The sequence below is a fragment of the Chionomys nivalis genome, chromosome 20 (genome assembly GCF_950005125.1).
Source record: "Chionomys nivalis chromosome 20, mChiNiv1.1, whole genome shotgun sequence".
Classification (NCBI taxonomy): Eukaryota; Metazoa; Chordata; class Mammalia; order Rodentia; family Cricetidae; genus Chionomys; species Chionomys nivalis.
Window position 1 is genome coordinate 31691697 of NC_080105.1, and position 15010 is coordinate 31706706.

At 42.6% G+C, this 15010-nt stretch overlaps 1 protein-coding gene across 1 annotated transcript; it reads right to left on the reverse strand.

The window, feature by feature from the left end:
• Window positions 1-299: 299 nt before the first annotated feature.
• Window positions 300-14809, reverse strand: Ccdc110 (coiled-coil domain containing 110). The gene is given in 8 exon segments (XM_057752329.1): window positions 300-401; window positions 1035-3150; window positions 4195-4305; window positions 5959-6024; window positions 6270-6325; window positions 12654-12786; window positions 12789-12922; window positions 14734-14809. Coding segments are annotated over 8 exon segments (2742 nt in total). The 3' UTR covers window positions 300-351.
• Window positions 14810-15010: the final 201 nt, after the last annotated feature.

The following is a 15010-nucleotide window of genomic DNA, read 5'->3' on the forward strand; positions in this document are numbered from 1 at the left end:
CTGCTATGTGACTCTCTGAGTTGTCTGTGGGAATCCGTTTGGAGGACCAGTACAGACAGGAAGCTTCTCTGGCCATCGCTCCGAGTAGCTGGCTCTCCTCTCTTTCTGACCCAGAGCCTCATTCTTCCACTAGCGTCCACGGAGCCGTGGAAGCGTGACTTTTAATCTTAGAGTCTAATACCAGATTTTTCACAGTTCTTGACGAGCTAATCCAATTCTAATGTCTGTTTTAAAACTAGTTTAATCATGTGTACGGTCTTTAGTATCACTGGTAAAAGTTACTTCGATATTATTGTTATGGGGGGAAATAACTTGGAAAAAACTTTTTAAAGCACTGATATCTTTAGAAGTTTATTTACATATCTTGGATGGAAGCCGTTGATACAGTTTATGTGGAATCCCTGAAAAAGAAAAGCAAATGTCTTAAAGCTGTGAATGCTGAGATCATTTCCAATAAGGATTCAAGAGCCGGTCTCTCTGCCAAAGGTGTTGTGTGCACATTCAGTGTAGGTATGTAATAGAAGGAGAACATGAATTGCATCTAGCAAACAAAATTTCTAAATAATTTAATTATGTAACAAATCCGATAAAAAAAATCTTACAAAACTACATTGTATTCATCTTCATGTTCTCTATTTCCTTCAAAAAAGATTGTTTTATTTTTTGTCATGTGTGTCTGTGTGCGGGTTTGCCGATGTGGTCGCAGGTGTCTCTGGAAGAGGGTGTTGGATCCCCTGGACCTGGTCTTGCAGAAGGATGGGTGCTGGGAACCAAACTTGGGTCTTCCGCGAGCACACTACACTCTTAACCTCTGAGTCACCTCTCTAGGCCTCCCTTCTTATTTCTATACTTTGGTTAGTGCTAATAAGGTAAAAAGAGCCTTTTATTTTAAATACATAGGTGTTTAGCCTGCGGGTATGTCTGTGTGAAGTCACTGAATCCCCTGCAATGCTCTCATCTGCTGAGCCATCTCTCCAGCCCCTACTGAAAAGAATCTCAGGGGTGCCGCTACTTATCTGTCAGAACACACACACCTCTCAAATCGGGAGCCAAATGCCTACTCCTAGGACTGGAAGCGTCTTCATAGGCAGCATGGTTGTCAAAGTAGAATTTCTCTCTTCTTGAAATCGAAGCTGACTTTGTTGGGCTGTTGTTGTGACTGGAGACTCTGTCACTTAGACTCAGATACTCTCGCTGAAGATTCCGCATCTCAAATTCCAACGTGTCCCTCTCGTTTTCTATGCTCCGCGCGTAGTTTTCCAGAAGCACCTTGTCTTCAGTGAGCCGGCTGATGCTGTTTTCAAACTTGGTGTTCTCTTGGCTGTGTTTCTTAAGCTCCTCCTTCAGGATCTGGTTGTCCGTCTTGATTTCCATGACCATTTTGGATAACATCTCACATTCCTTGCTGATCTCCGCCAAGTTGTTTTTGTAAATGCTCGTCTCCGATTTGGCACTTTTGATTTCTTTCCGGAGATTCTCTTCCGCAGCCGACTGGTAGGTTTGGAAGGCCTCCAGTTCTCTTTCCAGGGTCTGCCTGGCAGAAGCCGACTCTTGTAATGTTGCCTCGAGATTCCGATTTTCGGTTTTAGCCGCTTCGAGCATGTGCAGAAGAGACTGCTGTTCGGCTTTAGCCAGTCTCTCTTTCTCCTTTAGCTGTAGCATCTCCAGCTCGCTCTCCTTCAGGTCGCTCTCCAGCGAGCCTCTGTCTTTCAGGAGTTGGTACATGTTTTTTTCTAGCATTTCTCTTTCGTCTTGTAGCAGCAGCATGTTCGTTTTCATTGCTTCTATTTCTATATTCATTCTATTGTTTTCGTTTTTGAGAACGGCCATGTCGTTTTGGGACTTGTGGTCCCTACCCTTCAAGTGATCCACTGTTTCTGTCATCTGTTGCTTTTCCAGGGAAAGTTGACTGTTTTTTTCCTCTAGCATTTTGTGTTGGCCTTGGAGGACGTTGTAGGTGCTGACGATTTTCTTCAGTTCCCTGAGGCAGCCGTTGTTTTCTTCCGCCGCTTTAGCTAACTTGGCCTGGAGGACGCTCTTTTCTTCAACCAGAGACCTCAACTGCTTTTCGTAGGTTTCAACCCTCTGTATCAGCGATTGGGTGGTGAAGATGAGGGGCTTCATTTTGGTCCTAAGGGCCAGGTTTTCATTCTCCAGTTCTGTCACTTTTTTCTGGTTCTGCATGGATTCTTTTAGGTAATTCTGTAGGTAGTGAATCTTGGCAACACACTGCTCAGTGACACAGGTGTCTTTGGGTGTCTTCTCCGTTTCAAACGTTATCGATCCTTGGTTCACTGCAAGTGGTTGTTCTTCTTTGTCCTTCCTTTCGTGTTTTACTGGGTCAAGGAATGACAAAGTGTGCCTTGGAGCTCGGGAGTGGAATTTTAAATCCACAATATTCTTGCTGGTGATAGGGATGTCTTTACTTTTCTCATTCCTTTTCCCCCGGCATATTTCATTCCTAGATAATTTTTTACATTTCCTACAAAAATTTAAATGCAATGTTGACACTGTTTCCCTGAGTGGGAGTAATTTACTCACTAAAGCTTCTAATTCAGAAATTCTCTTTGACTTGAGGTCTTCACTTAGGTTACCTTCCACGTTTGTTTCCTGAATAAAGTTCAGTTTTGAACTCTGAATGGGAAACAGCTCGTATCTCGCGTGACTTTGCGTATTTGCATCTGCCTGGAAAGTGTGAAGTTCATTTGTAAGCGCCAGCTCCCTGTCGCTCGACTTTTGAAGCTCTTCTTTCATCTGTTTAATAGAGTGACAGATATCATCTAGGTTCTCACAAAATTCATGCTTCTGAAAAGGTGCGGTGATTGTGGATTTATCCAGAGTCACAGGCACAGTGTGAGGCGGCACAGTCTGGGGAACGGGCGGTAGAATCCCATGAAGACTGAGAATCTTCACTGTGTCAGGCTGGTCCAAAGCGCCCACTGCTGTGTTGGGAGGTGGGTTATGTGCGGCAGTTCTCAGACTCTCCAGAGGTAACATGTCTTTGACCTGTATCTGGGGTGGAATATTTATGCTTTGAGAGATACTGCTGCTATTATTACTACTAACATTTTCTGCCAATGAATGAAGAGTCTTAGGGTCCTCAAAATGACTTTTCTTGATAGAAAGCATTTCTTCTTGCTTCTCATTAGGCTAGCGGCAAGAGAAAATATACTATAAATACATTGTTCCTTGCCACGTGACCAAGAAATTAAAATATAATTTGGGGTCGATTTATGTGTACAACCAAATTATTCTATCTACTAATTAAAGAAGAGTGTGTGTGTGTGTGTGTGTGTGTGTGTGCACCTCATCTTTCTAGCAGGGCAGGAACAAAATAGCACCAACTATCTTGAGATCCACAACTCTGGCCTTCACAGAGTGCTTTATAATTGCACTTCCTCCCTTAAAGGGTGATACGTGGTTCAACCTCTTAATGTCAGATGTAGAAATGTAGTGAATGCATCATGCTAGGGAGGAAGGCCACATGGGAACTCAGGGGAAGCAAGTGCTTCTGCTGCTGGGCTATTTGTTAGCTTTTTGCTTTCATTCCTGGTCTTGAAAGGGTGACTTTAGGACCGCAAGTGTCTTGGAAATGTGATTTCCTAGCTAGCATGGATAATATTGGCCACTCTAGTTTGGAGCTTTCCTATAAAATTCAGTCCTGGTTTGTTAGTCCCCTCCAAAGAGGCAGGCTACCCAAAGTGCCTTGCATTTACTTTGGAATTTTCAGCATCTACATGGCTCAGCAGACTAAAGGTCCTGAGTTCGATTCCCAGCAACCACATGGTGGCTCACAACCATCTGTAATGAGTTCGGGTGTCCTCTTGAGGAAGGGACTTGTCAATTATCCTCATCAATTTAGACCATAAAACCCAATATGAACAAGTTCAACAGAACCGCTGTATATGGGCTGCCCATGCATGCTTCAACATTGCCTGGGCATAAGAAGAAGAAAATAAATTTTTTGGATGAAGGGAGAGGCCTCTCAGACCATCCTAAAAGAAACAGTCAAATTCTAGAGTACAGATATAAACACACTTTAAAATTTTTCAGGACAGATATTTCCTTATTTTCTTCTCTGAACATCCATTGTTCCAGTGAAGAAAGAGAGAACGGAAAGGTGAAGACAAACCAGTTGTAGGGATAATTTTTAAATACTGAGAGAGGAATGATTTCTTTTAAAGGAAAACGTACCAGATCCCTTTCAGGGCGCATGCTGAATACTACAGTTTTTTCTGAGTTCAGTTGTGGGGTCTCTACTTCAACAATACTTTTGTTCAATATCTCGCTGATTTCAGACTGTACCTTTGAAAGACAAATGGAGAATGTTAGGATTTGAATTCAGATCTGGGAGCTTGTCTATCTGCAGAAGCACACAGTTGAAAGACACCTTTACGTGTCCTGCTCGGAAAAAGTTCTTGGCCATGGCAATATTTGTCATTAAAGGACTTTTAAGAAAAAAAAATGCGGAAATAAGTACTTGGTAAAGCAGTAAAATTTTATGATCTATGTTTAAAAAATTCTAAGCCAGGCGATGGTGGCGCACGCCTTTAATCCCTGCACTAGGGAGGCAGAGGCAGGTGGATCTCTGTGAGTTCAAGGCCAGCCTGGTCTACAGGAGCTAGTTCCAGGACAGGCACCAAAGCTACAGATAAACCTTGTCTCGAAAAAAACAAAAAAAAATAGTAATAATTTTAGAGGATATACTTTTTACATCGTGGAGTAAATAAGAAATCTTGGACACCCATCCTCAAGACAGAACGCGTCTGTCACCGGGGCAGAGCTTGGTCTTCCACTTCCATGCGCTTGTTTTCTGTACGAGGACGTCAAGTCACAGTTGATGCCAGGACTTTAGTGAGGCCATGTGGTATGTGGTGTGCCTGACATGCATCCTCTGCTCTGGTCTAATTTCTCCAGGTGAAGGCTGTGTGCTTTTGATGATGGCACCGGTTCTGCCTTTAGCTGCAAGGCTGGGTCCGTGACTCAGCACTGAGTCTCTCCCTAGAGAGTGATGGTCATGAATTGCTTCTGAACCAGTCTACGGCACTCGGAATCAGAGCAAGGGACCTTAGTATAACCTATTATGAGAGCGAAGTGTCTCCTCTTTCTCCCCTTTCCCTTCCTTTACCTCTCCCTCTCCTTCTCCTGAGTTGAGCCTAGAAGGACAAAGATTTGGAGTTCCTTTCAACCCCTTTTCTAGGATGTGGCACTGGACGGCCCACTGTCCCGGAAAGCAGACCAAGGTGTGGCTGAGACTTGTGCCTGATGGCCAGAGTCTTGATCATAGGAATCATGTCACCAGAAGTGGCTGTTCTAAGGACTGTTCTAAGGCTCTTCAGTGACACAGGTGACAGAGGACACTTACCCCCAGAGCCACTTTTAATTTGTGTTTACATTTTAGAGTCTCTATTTGTAGACTGTGTGTATGTATATATGTATGCATGTATGTATATATGTGTATGTATGTATGTGCATGTATGCATGTATGTGTGTGCATGTATGTATGTATGTGCATGTACATATGTGTGTGTATGTATGTGCATGTATGTATGTGTGTGTATATATATGTGTATGTATGTGTGTGTGTGTATATATGTGTATGTATGTATGTGTGTATGTATGTATGTGCATGTATGTATGTATGTATGTGTGTGTATGTATGTATTTGCAGTGTCAGGATCAAACCCAAGACTCTGCACATGTTAGGCAAACTCTCAACAACTGAGCCATGTCTGTCCTAGGTAGCACTTTAAACATGAGTGCCTTTTCTTTCTGCCTCACATCCAAAAATATGGGAGGATGTAGTTCACTCCAAATAAATTTCAAGCCTGAAATGCATGTCCACCTAGGATACATCGAACTCGGCATCTACCTAACAACTGGCTACTGATGAGGTCAGTAGACGGGCTGGTACCTTAAACTAGGAGATTTCTTATGTAGGGACTACAGCAATCATACCATGCTGACGTTCTGTAGAGTCTGCATCCGCAGAGCTTGAAACGACTGCAGCTGATGCTGGAGGGCCTATAAGAGGTTGCACAAAGGGTCAGAAGGACACTTTCAGGGGGCCAAACACGGTCTTCAATTGCTATGATTGAAAGAACATCCCCCCCCAGTGTGGCTTGCTTTCCAAACAGTATCCCACGAGTCAGCGGACTCCAGCTGTGCTGCTGACTCTGAGCGTGTTCATGGACGTTTTTGTGAGGCTAGTGTGGAAGACCCAGTGTTTGTTTAGGAAGGATTTTCACATAATTAAACGAAACACTCACTTTCAGTGCTGACTGTGGTTGGATTTGATTTTCTGGTTCTGATATGCGGCCATATTCTAAGGAGCAAAACAAAGACTGTGCATCATTTAATGCCAAACATCTTTTTCCACAGGAGCGGCTGTGAAAAGCACTCTCTTAACTCAGGTAATGAGATGGAGAGGATGGGAAGGCTTGATACTTACATTTTCTTAGTCACACATTAAATCTAAGTCAGCTCTCTAAGAAGCACCTACCTGTGGGGACAGGGAGATGACTGAGTGCTTGCTGCTCAGACCTGCCTGTCTGAGTTTGATTCTGGAACCCATGGAAGGATGGAAGGTGGGCTCCCCCCCCCACAAGCTTGTCCTCTGGCCCCTACGATTGCACCATGGCACGGGAGGATTGGTGCACACGTGGCTTTGTGTGTGGGGTTCAGAAGCAAACTTTCAGTAGCCAGTGTTTCCTTCCACCACCTGGGTCTGAGGATCAAACCCAGTTTGTCAGGCTTGGTAGCAAGCACCCGTGCCCACTGAACCATCTCAGCAGCCCATATTCTTTCTTTCTTTCTTTTTTTCTTTCTTTCTTTCTTTCTTTCTTTCTTTCTTTCTTTCTTTCTTTCTTTCTTTCTTTCTTTCTTTCCTTCCTTCCTTCCTTCCTTCCTTCCTTCCTTCCTTCTTTCTTTCTTTCTTTCTTTCTTTCTTTCTTTCTTTCTTTCTTTCTTTCTTTCTTTCTTTCTTTTGAGACAGGTCACTATGTAACCCTGGCTGTTTTGGAACTCACTATATAGACCAGGCAGGCCTTGAACTCACAGAGATTCACATATTTCTGCCTTCTGAGTGTTGGGATTAAAAGTGTGGCTCACCACACCTTTATATATAAATATTAAGTATATATATAGTATATCATAAACTGTAGTATATTATACACTATATATTATAAATTCATTTAAATATATTATTTAAATATAAATAGGTTTTATATTTACAAAATTTTAAAAATTAAAAAAAGAAAATACTTACTTGGGGTTATGGCAAATGCTCTTACTTTTATAAGAAACCACTAACTTTCGAGACCAGCCTGGTCTACAGAGCTAGTTCCAGGACAGGCTCCAAAGCCACAGAGAAACCCTGTCTTGAAAAACCAAAAAAAAAAAAAAAAAAAAAAAAGAAACCACTAACTTGCAATGTCTCAAAATTTCAAATAGCTCCAACCGTTAATAATGCTGTGGAAGACTGGAAGGCCTTTAGTAAATGGACTATACAGGTCTTAATTTTGTGAAATTGCAGTGCGGTGATCTCCCCGAGTCATGGAAACGAGCTGGATGTGCAGGACGGGCCGTGCTCTCGGGCAAAGTTCTATAAAGTCCCCACTTTGTCCTGGGGAAGGTTGTTTGTGTGCATTCCTTTGGCCCTTCTTCACCATGTAAAAACAGGAACACTTCCCTATCAATGTCTGTGTCCTCAAGGCGAGCATCTACCCTGCCCCCTGTTGTGGGAAGAGCCTCCCCCATTGCAGTGGATGTCCTTTGCTCCTCTCTGCTGCTCAGATGACTGTGTCCTATGACGCCGCACCAGTCTTGACAAACCCATTCCCATCTCTATCCCCCCAAGACACCACATGGGGTCTTGACGCTACAGCCCAAGAGGAGCACGCAGCTCAGTACGCTGATCTATGCAGGCTGGCGAGACCTGCTGTGGGAACAGGGTGGGGGCGCGGTGGGGGCGGGGCGGGGAGGCGGTAACTAGCGCCGAGCTGATCTTGTTCTCTTAGGTTTTGTCACTGAAGAATTTTTCTCCTGCTCAGTAGCTGACTATTCTGTTTTCCTCGGACACTCTAAAATCAACAGATAGTGAACAGAAGTCCTCAGGCTCCTTAGGATGATAGTGACGTCACAGGCTTGGCACCTTCCCGGAGGCTGTTTGTGGATGGGTAGCAGAGGAGAGACTATGTACACTCATCCATGTGGCAGGTAACTTGCTTGCCTTAAAACATTTTTTAAGTTAAGAAGTCAAAGTGTTCTTGCTTGCTGACGAAGTGAGAATTATGAATGACAGCGTCTGTCCTCAGAGTAGGTCCTCAAACAGGCCTCCGAATCCTCTCTTTTGGATTAGGGATCCATCAGAGGCACAGAAGCTGGTTGTCAAGTGCAGACATCCCCTTTGCCATTTTGGTCCTCATCCCTAACAAGGCAATATTAGTTCAGAACCTGGAGATGTGTGGTCAACTCAAGAATCCTGTCTTTAGTCGGAGGACGGGAGGGCTAGAGAGCTTACCTGCATACTGCTCATTTCTGCCTCTCTTGGGAAGCTGAGATCAAGGTGGGAAAGCATTCCAAAGAGTTTAGACTCTAAACAAACTTGTTCTAGTGTACTCATAGTGGCTATGAAAAAACAAAACAAACCAAAAACCAATGATATCATATAGAAGCCTGCCACACAGAACCAATTTTAGACAACCCTTCAGCTCTCTCTTTGTGTACACACACACACACACACACACACACACACACACACACACAAAAGCATGAATGTAATTAGAAGAGGGAGGATATGGAGAAAGAGGATCTCTTACACAATGTTGGAAGAAAGTGAAATTTTATACTTTAAAGTTCATGTGTATGGGCATTTTGCCTGCATGCATGTCTGTACACATGTAGTTGCTTTCACACATATGTAAAAAGTGGAGAAATGATTGCTGGTTACCAAAGACTGGGAAAGTGTGTGAGGGACAGAGAGGGTGGTTAATAGGGGGTGGTTATAATTGATAAGAATTAATGGATTATTTCATAATAGCTGGAAGAATGGAAATGTTCACAGCAAAAAAATGATAAACATCTGATGGGTTAGACGCACCAATTTTCTTAAAATAATCATTACACCGTATACATGTAATTAAAGATTTCAGTGTATCCCATAAATATGTATACTTAGTATATGCCAGTCAAAATGACAATGTATTAAAATATACCAAGAAAAATGTTAATAACTTGAAAACATATATTTCCACTGTATTCTCAGTTGACTTACTCCTCGCCAAGAAAGATGAGGAAATTTTCCCCGGGCACATACTAATTTTCTACTCTTCGTATTTTCTACTAAGATTAGTTCTGCAGTGGAGTCTTATGAATCTCACATTCTGTTCTGTAGCCATAGTTTCCACAAAGCTCTCTTTTAAACAATAGTGTTAGCTGGGCAGTCGTGGCACACGCCTTTAATCCCAGAACTCGGGAGGCAGAGGCAGGTGGATCTCTGTGAGTTCGAGGTCAGCCTGGTCTACAGAGCTAGTTCCAGGACAGGCTCCAAAGCTACAGAGAAACCCTGTCTCGAAAAACCAAAATAAGAAAAACAAAACAAAATAAACAATAGTGTTGTGTTTACATTATATATAATATTTAGTAAATTGAATAGATCAAAGTGGAACAGTAAATAATAGGTTCTTAAGAAAGAACAATGAGATTTATATACGTTACTCTTCTATATTTTTTGTCCATCTTCCTCCATTTTTGATCACAGTATAATTGCATAGCTCCTCATCACACAAATATCTATTTAAATGTGACCATTCTGTTTAGAATTGCTGTTTTCTTTGACATAGTGTAGATGGCTTGTTTTTGAAACCTTTCTATGTATCTGGACATTTTTCCTGCATAGACGTCTGTGCACCATAGGTATGGTTGGTACCCCAGGTCAGAGGAAGGCATTAGATTTCCTGAGCTTGAGTTATAGATAATTGAGTCACCATGTGGGTGTGGGGAATCGAACCCATGGGTCCCCCAGAAGAGAAGCAAGTGCTCTTAGCTGCTGAGCCACCTCTCTAGCCCCTGTAGATGATTTCTTATCACATCCTTTCCACGATCCACAGTGATCTGTTCCCTGGGGCTGTAGATCCAGGACCAGGGTAGAAATTGGCACAGGTGGGGACATTTTGGGGAAGTATGCTGAAAGCCTTTGTTCATATTTTAAGAGAGAGAGAGAACCAACCTCTTTAAGAAAATTAAGTTGTCTATGAGAAACATCCACTACCCCATTGGATATGTCATTTACGGGCCCAACACTGATGGGCAATGTGGGTGTGGCTGCCATCCTAGATAAAGGCAGTTTTGGGGGAGAGCTTAATGAAGCACTGATAAACATGGCTTTTAGTGAGAATGTGATATGAAGATTTGCAGCCCCCAAGTATGGCCAACCTTTTTGGAATTTTACTGTGCTATGGAAAAGGAATTACAGTAGGATGGGGTTCACACTAGAAGACGTGTGGACAAGAAAAATTTGAAAAGTATATTTACTTACTTAGTGTGTGCACATGCTCACAAGCCAAGAGGTGCATGGGAAGATCAGAGAACAAACTGGAAGTTGGTTCTCTCCTCCTCCCTGGGGACTGAGCTCAAGCTGGTAAGCATGGCAGCAAACCCATCACCTGGCAGGCCATCTTGCCAGCCCAGGGGGATTTATTTTTAACTCAATATTTATTCTAGCTATTGGAGAGTCTAACATGCTTGCTGGCTGAAAACATATCAAGAAGGAGTGGTTCCCAGAGAAGGAGGGAGGCCACGGCCGAGGGACTCTGGCTGTGGGATCTAGATGAACTAGTCATTGATTGAGCAGGAGTGATTCTTCCCCTGAGATGGGAAGAAGGGAACTTGGTAAATGTGAAGGATAAGGATGAGGGAATTTTGTTCTGGTTGTTTCTACCTTTTCAGATACCATGAGATGATGCGATGAGTTGAGAGGGTGTGTGGAGAGAAATGACATAATTATCTTGGGAGGGAGGATTGGAAAAAGGATTTATTTTTGGCAATAAAGCAAATGCTCCACATAGCATTAAGCGGCTCGCTTTAGCGGCACGATATGACTCAAAAATGAGTATTTTCTTCAGCAGCGTTCTGATGATCTAGTGCAGGCAGCAAGTAGGGAGGAAATTGGACTCACTTATTTTTAAGGGTAATAAGAGAACCTTTTGTATTTCTTATGAGTCTTTGGGTGTATCTTGTTCCTAAGGAAAGGTATTCTTAAAATTCAATAGTGCTCGAAATGCCACATGGACCTGTATGATTTTTGAATTGGAAGGGAATGAATAGAGACCCATAGGGGTCAACACAGAACCACATTTCAGCATTTCCTAAGTTTTTGCTAAATGCAGGATACTGGGAGGCACTGACAGGGAGTGGAGGATATGGCCCTGCCCTTGAAGAAGTTTATTATCCATTGAGAATGTAAGAAATAGTGTTTAGAGGGCTGGAAAGATGGCTCAGAGGTTAAGAGCATTGCTTGCTCTTCCAAAGGTCCTGAGTTCAATTCCAAGCAACCACATGGTGGCTCACAACCATCTGTTGTGATCTGGTGCCCTCTGCTGGCCTGCAGGCATACACACAGAATATTATATATATAATAAATAAATATTAAAAAATAGTGTTTATACTCAGTTTTTATTTTCTGTTTTGTATTTAAGTGTTGAAATTTAAAAAAATGACTTAATTATCATTGGGATGACCTTTTTTATAATAAAGACAAGGGGAGTTTATTCCCAAGCCTGCAGAAAATTCTGTCATATTGAATATGTGCAAAAAGTGTTAAGTGTGTGCCTGACTACAGAAAGAGTGGAACAAGGCGAGTTTTAAAGAGCTACATAGAATAATTTTCAAGTGCAAACCTTAGCTTGGCTGTGACAGTACTAGTGAGTTCTGTAGAAGCCCTGTGAGTCAGAGTACACTTCACTATTGTGCAATATTAGTTTAAGATGTGCAACATTTGTTTATGCTGTGGAACGTTTGTTTAATGATGCAAAGATGTGTTGCATTCCTAGAATTCTGTTGCATTTGCTTAACTCTGCGAAGCTGTGTCACTTTGCCTGTCTAAAAACCCTGATTAGTCTAATACAGAGCAGAACAGCCAATAGCGAGGCAGAAGAGAGATAGGTGGGGCTGGCAGGAAGAGAAAATAAATCGAAAGAGAAAAGAAGAGGAGCAATTAAAGGAGGAGAGAGGATGTTAGGGGCCAGCCACACAGCTACACAGCCAACCACGGAGTAAGAAGTAAAGAAAGGTATATAGAATAGAGAAAGATAAAAGCCCAGAGACAAAAGGTAAGTGGGATAATTTAGGTTAAGAAAAGCTGGTTTGAAAGAAGCCAAACTCAGGCTGGGCATTGATAAGTAAGAATAAGACTCCATAAATTCATTTGGGAGCTGGGTGGCAAGCTCCCAAAGAGCAAAGAGTGAAAAGAAAACCAACTACACTTTGTCATGCAAGTTAGTCAGCTATGGAATCAGGCTGCCTGGACACTGTTTCCTGACTTTATAACATGTTTCAGTCTGAAACTGAAACCAAACCAAACAAACCAAACCAAACCAAACCAAAATAAAACAGCAAAACCTCCGCTTTTTTTCTTTTCCACCCAGAGAGTTTACCTGGTTCACTGACCCCACACTCTTTTACCCCCTCAGAGGAATTCAGGATCTTGGATGCTGACAGGAGAACGGAGTCAACTTCATCCTCTTCCTTAAGATGCTTTTCTGGAACAGAACCGAGCACAGCTTTTGGCGAGGAGCTGGAAGGTAGCCTGGGAAGGTGAGGAAACGGGGAAGAGATTCGGGTCGCCCACACCCTCGGTGGCCACCGGAGGGCGCGATGGGGTCAGGTAGAGACACTGACTCTGTAGCAGAGCTGGAGGCTGTAGCTAGGGGGCAAGCGGGTGCTCTCTCAATGTCTGAGCAGGGGATGTGAGGTAGGAAGGTCCATGCTCCAGGTCCACCTGGGAAACTCCAGAGGCTTGGGGGCCAAGGGGACCCGGGTGTAGCTTCAGTATCCTCCACTTCCCACAGCTCCCCCCTCGAAGACAGCCTCCTGGATCGCTCTTACCGGGGCTCATTTCTGTTGCTTAAGATCTCTCTATCAACTGCCTTGCCCCAAGCGTTCAGCTCTGCCCTTTCAAGCCCCAGCATCCCGTTGCCTAGTAACGGAGTGGTCAGGAAGCCGCGCCCATCCCCACCCTTTTCCTTGAGCTGTTGCGGAGGAGGACTTGATTGGTCTTCATTTGTCAAAGTACACTGATTTTCCTGTGCTCTTGATGAATCACTTGTAAAAGGCGGATGTTGCCATGGGAAGCAGAGCTTACTTAACTGACTGGTTGGAAAGCCCGATCCTTAAGTCGAAATTTTCAATAAGCACATATGACTTGTCTTGCAAAATCAATCATTTCCGATAGAATACACAGTCATCGAGAATTGAATTTTAAATCACAATGAACAGGAACTGACAGCCACTATGATATGCTGTTTTACTACCCCAAATAAATTATACATGATTTACTTTCAAGGAAGGAAGCATGGTAATTCAATATTCACTAGCTAAAATTTCTTTTGTAAAGCAATGGTCTCTTATCAGACTTGGAGTCTTTTTTTGGGCACTGTAAACAGCTTTAATAAATTTTAATTTTTCCATCTAATATGTCCCTTAAACTACTATTCTAAAGAAAATAAATAATACAGCTTATCTAATGCTATGTGTTACTATCCATAATATGGTGACAATGAAATATTTGGGGAAAAATCTAATTTATATGCAGTATTTGTGGATGGTGATCATAAGTGAAATTAATGAAGATTTTCATGTCATGACGAAGTCAAAACAGGTGGTAGAGACTATAAAACACATATGATAGGTGCTTACAATTTAATCTGGGCTCTAGTCTCAACAGAAACCTACTTTCGTTTTAAGAAAACTTCTCAATCAATTAATCTATCAGGTAAATGCCTTCTAAGTAAAGAAGGTTTATTTTAACTTTTAAACATTTATTCAATTTTGTGTATTTGTGTATAGTGTACGCACAGGCATGTGTTGGTGTGTTTGTGTGCAGGTGGGTATGCACACACATGTGTGTGCATGACTGGGGAAATCAGAGGTCTTTGTTGTATATATTCCTTTATTGAGCTCCGCCGTGGGTTTTTGAAGCCGTCTTTCACGGAAGCTGGTACTCTCAGACAGTCTATCCTGGTTGGCCAGTGAGCCCCAGGGGTCCTGAATGCACGTGGTCATTGGCATGTGGGTGCTGGGCATCAAACTCAGGTTCTCGCGCTTGTGTGGTAAGCTCTGCACCAATTGAACTGTCTCAAGGGTGAATTGCCGACTTCGCATCCCATCTCTCCCGGGTGTGTGTCTTATAAGAACACTGAAAAGAAGAACAGTACTGTATTGATATTCAGAGATCGATATTGATGCATAATCACCCTGTAGTCCTCAGGTCTCAATGAGGTTCTAGAAGTAGTGCTTTGGGTAGACACAGGTCCCACCCCAAGAGTAATGACGATGGTGTGTTTGCTTACTAAAGCTCAGCCTGAACAGTTTGGTTTACCTTGGACTTCTAAGGCCTTAACATTTTAGAATGTTCTAGACCAGCTATTCTGTAAAGTGTTTCTGTGTCTTTGGTGGATGTTTTCTAGGGGGTGGATTCAGGTCATGCGCCCCATCGGGGTGAAAGAATGTCCTTACGACATTCTACCAGGTGGCAAGCACTGTTGTCTGCTCCATCAGTGTAGCCTTCATTTGAAGACTCGCTGGTCTCCATTGGAAAGAGAGTTAACCTTTGTTCTTTTCTGACTAAGAAATAGTTTGTTAAAATACTTTGACTTATGTAATATTCCATTCTACATAAACTTTTGGTTTCCTAATTGACTTATAATTTTCTGTATGGGTAAGTGTTTCTTATGCTATTTAATAGTTAATAATGGAATTTATTCCATTGTTAATATTACTTGTATTAGTCCTC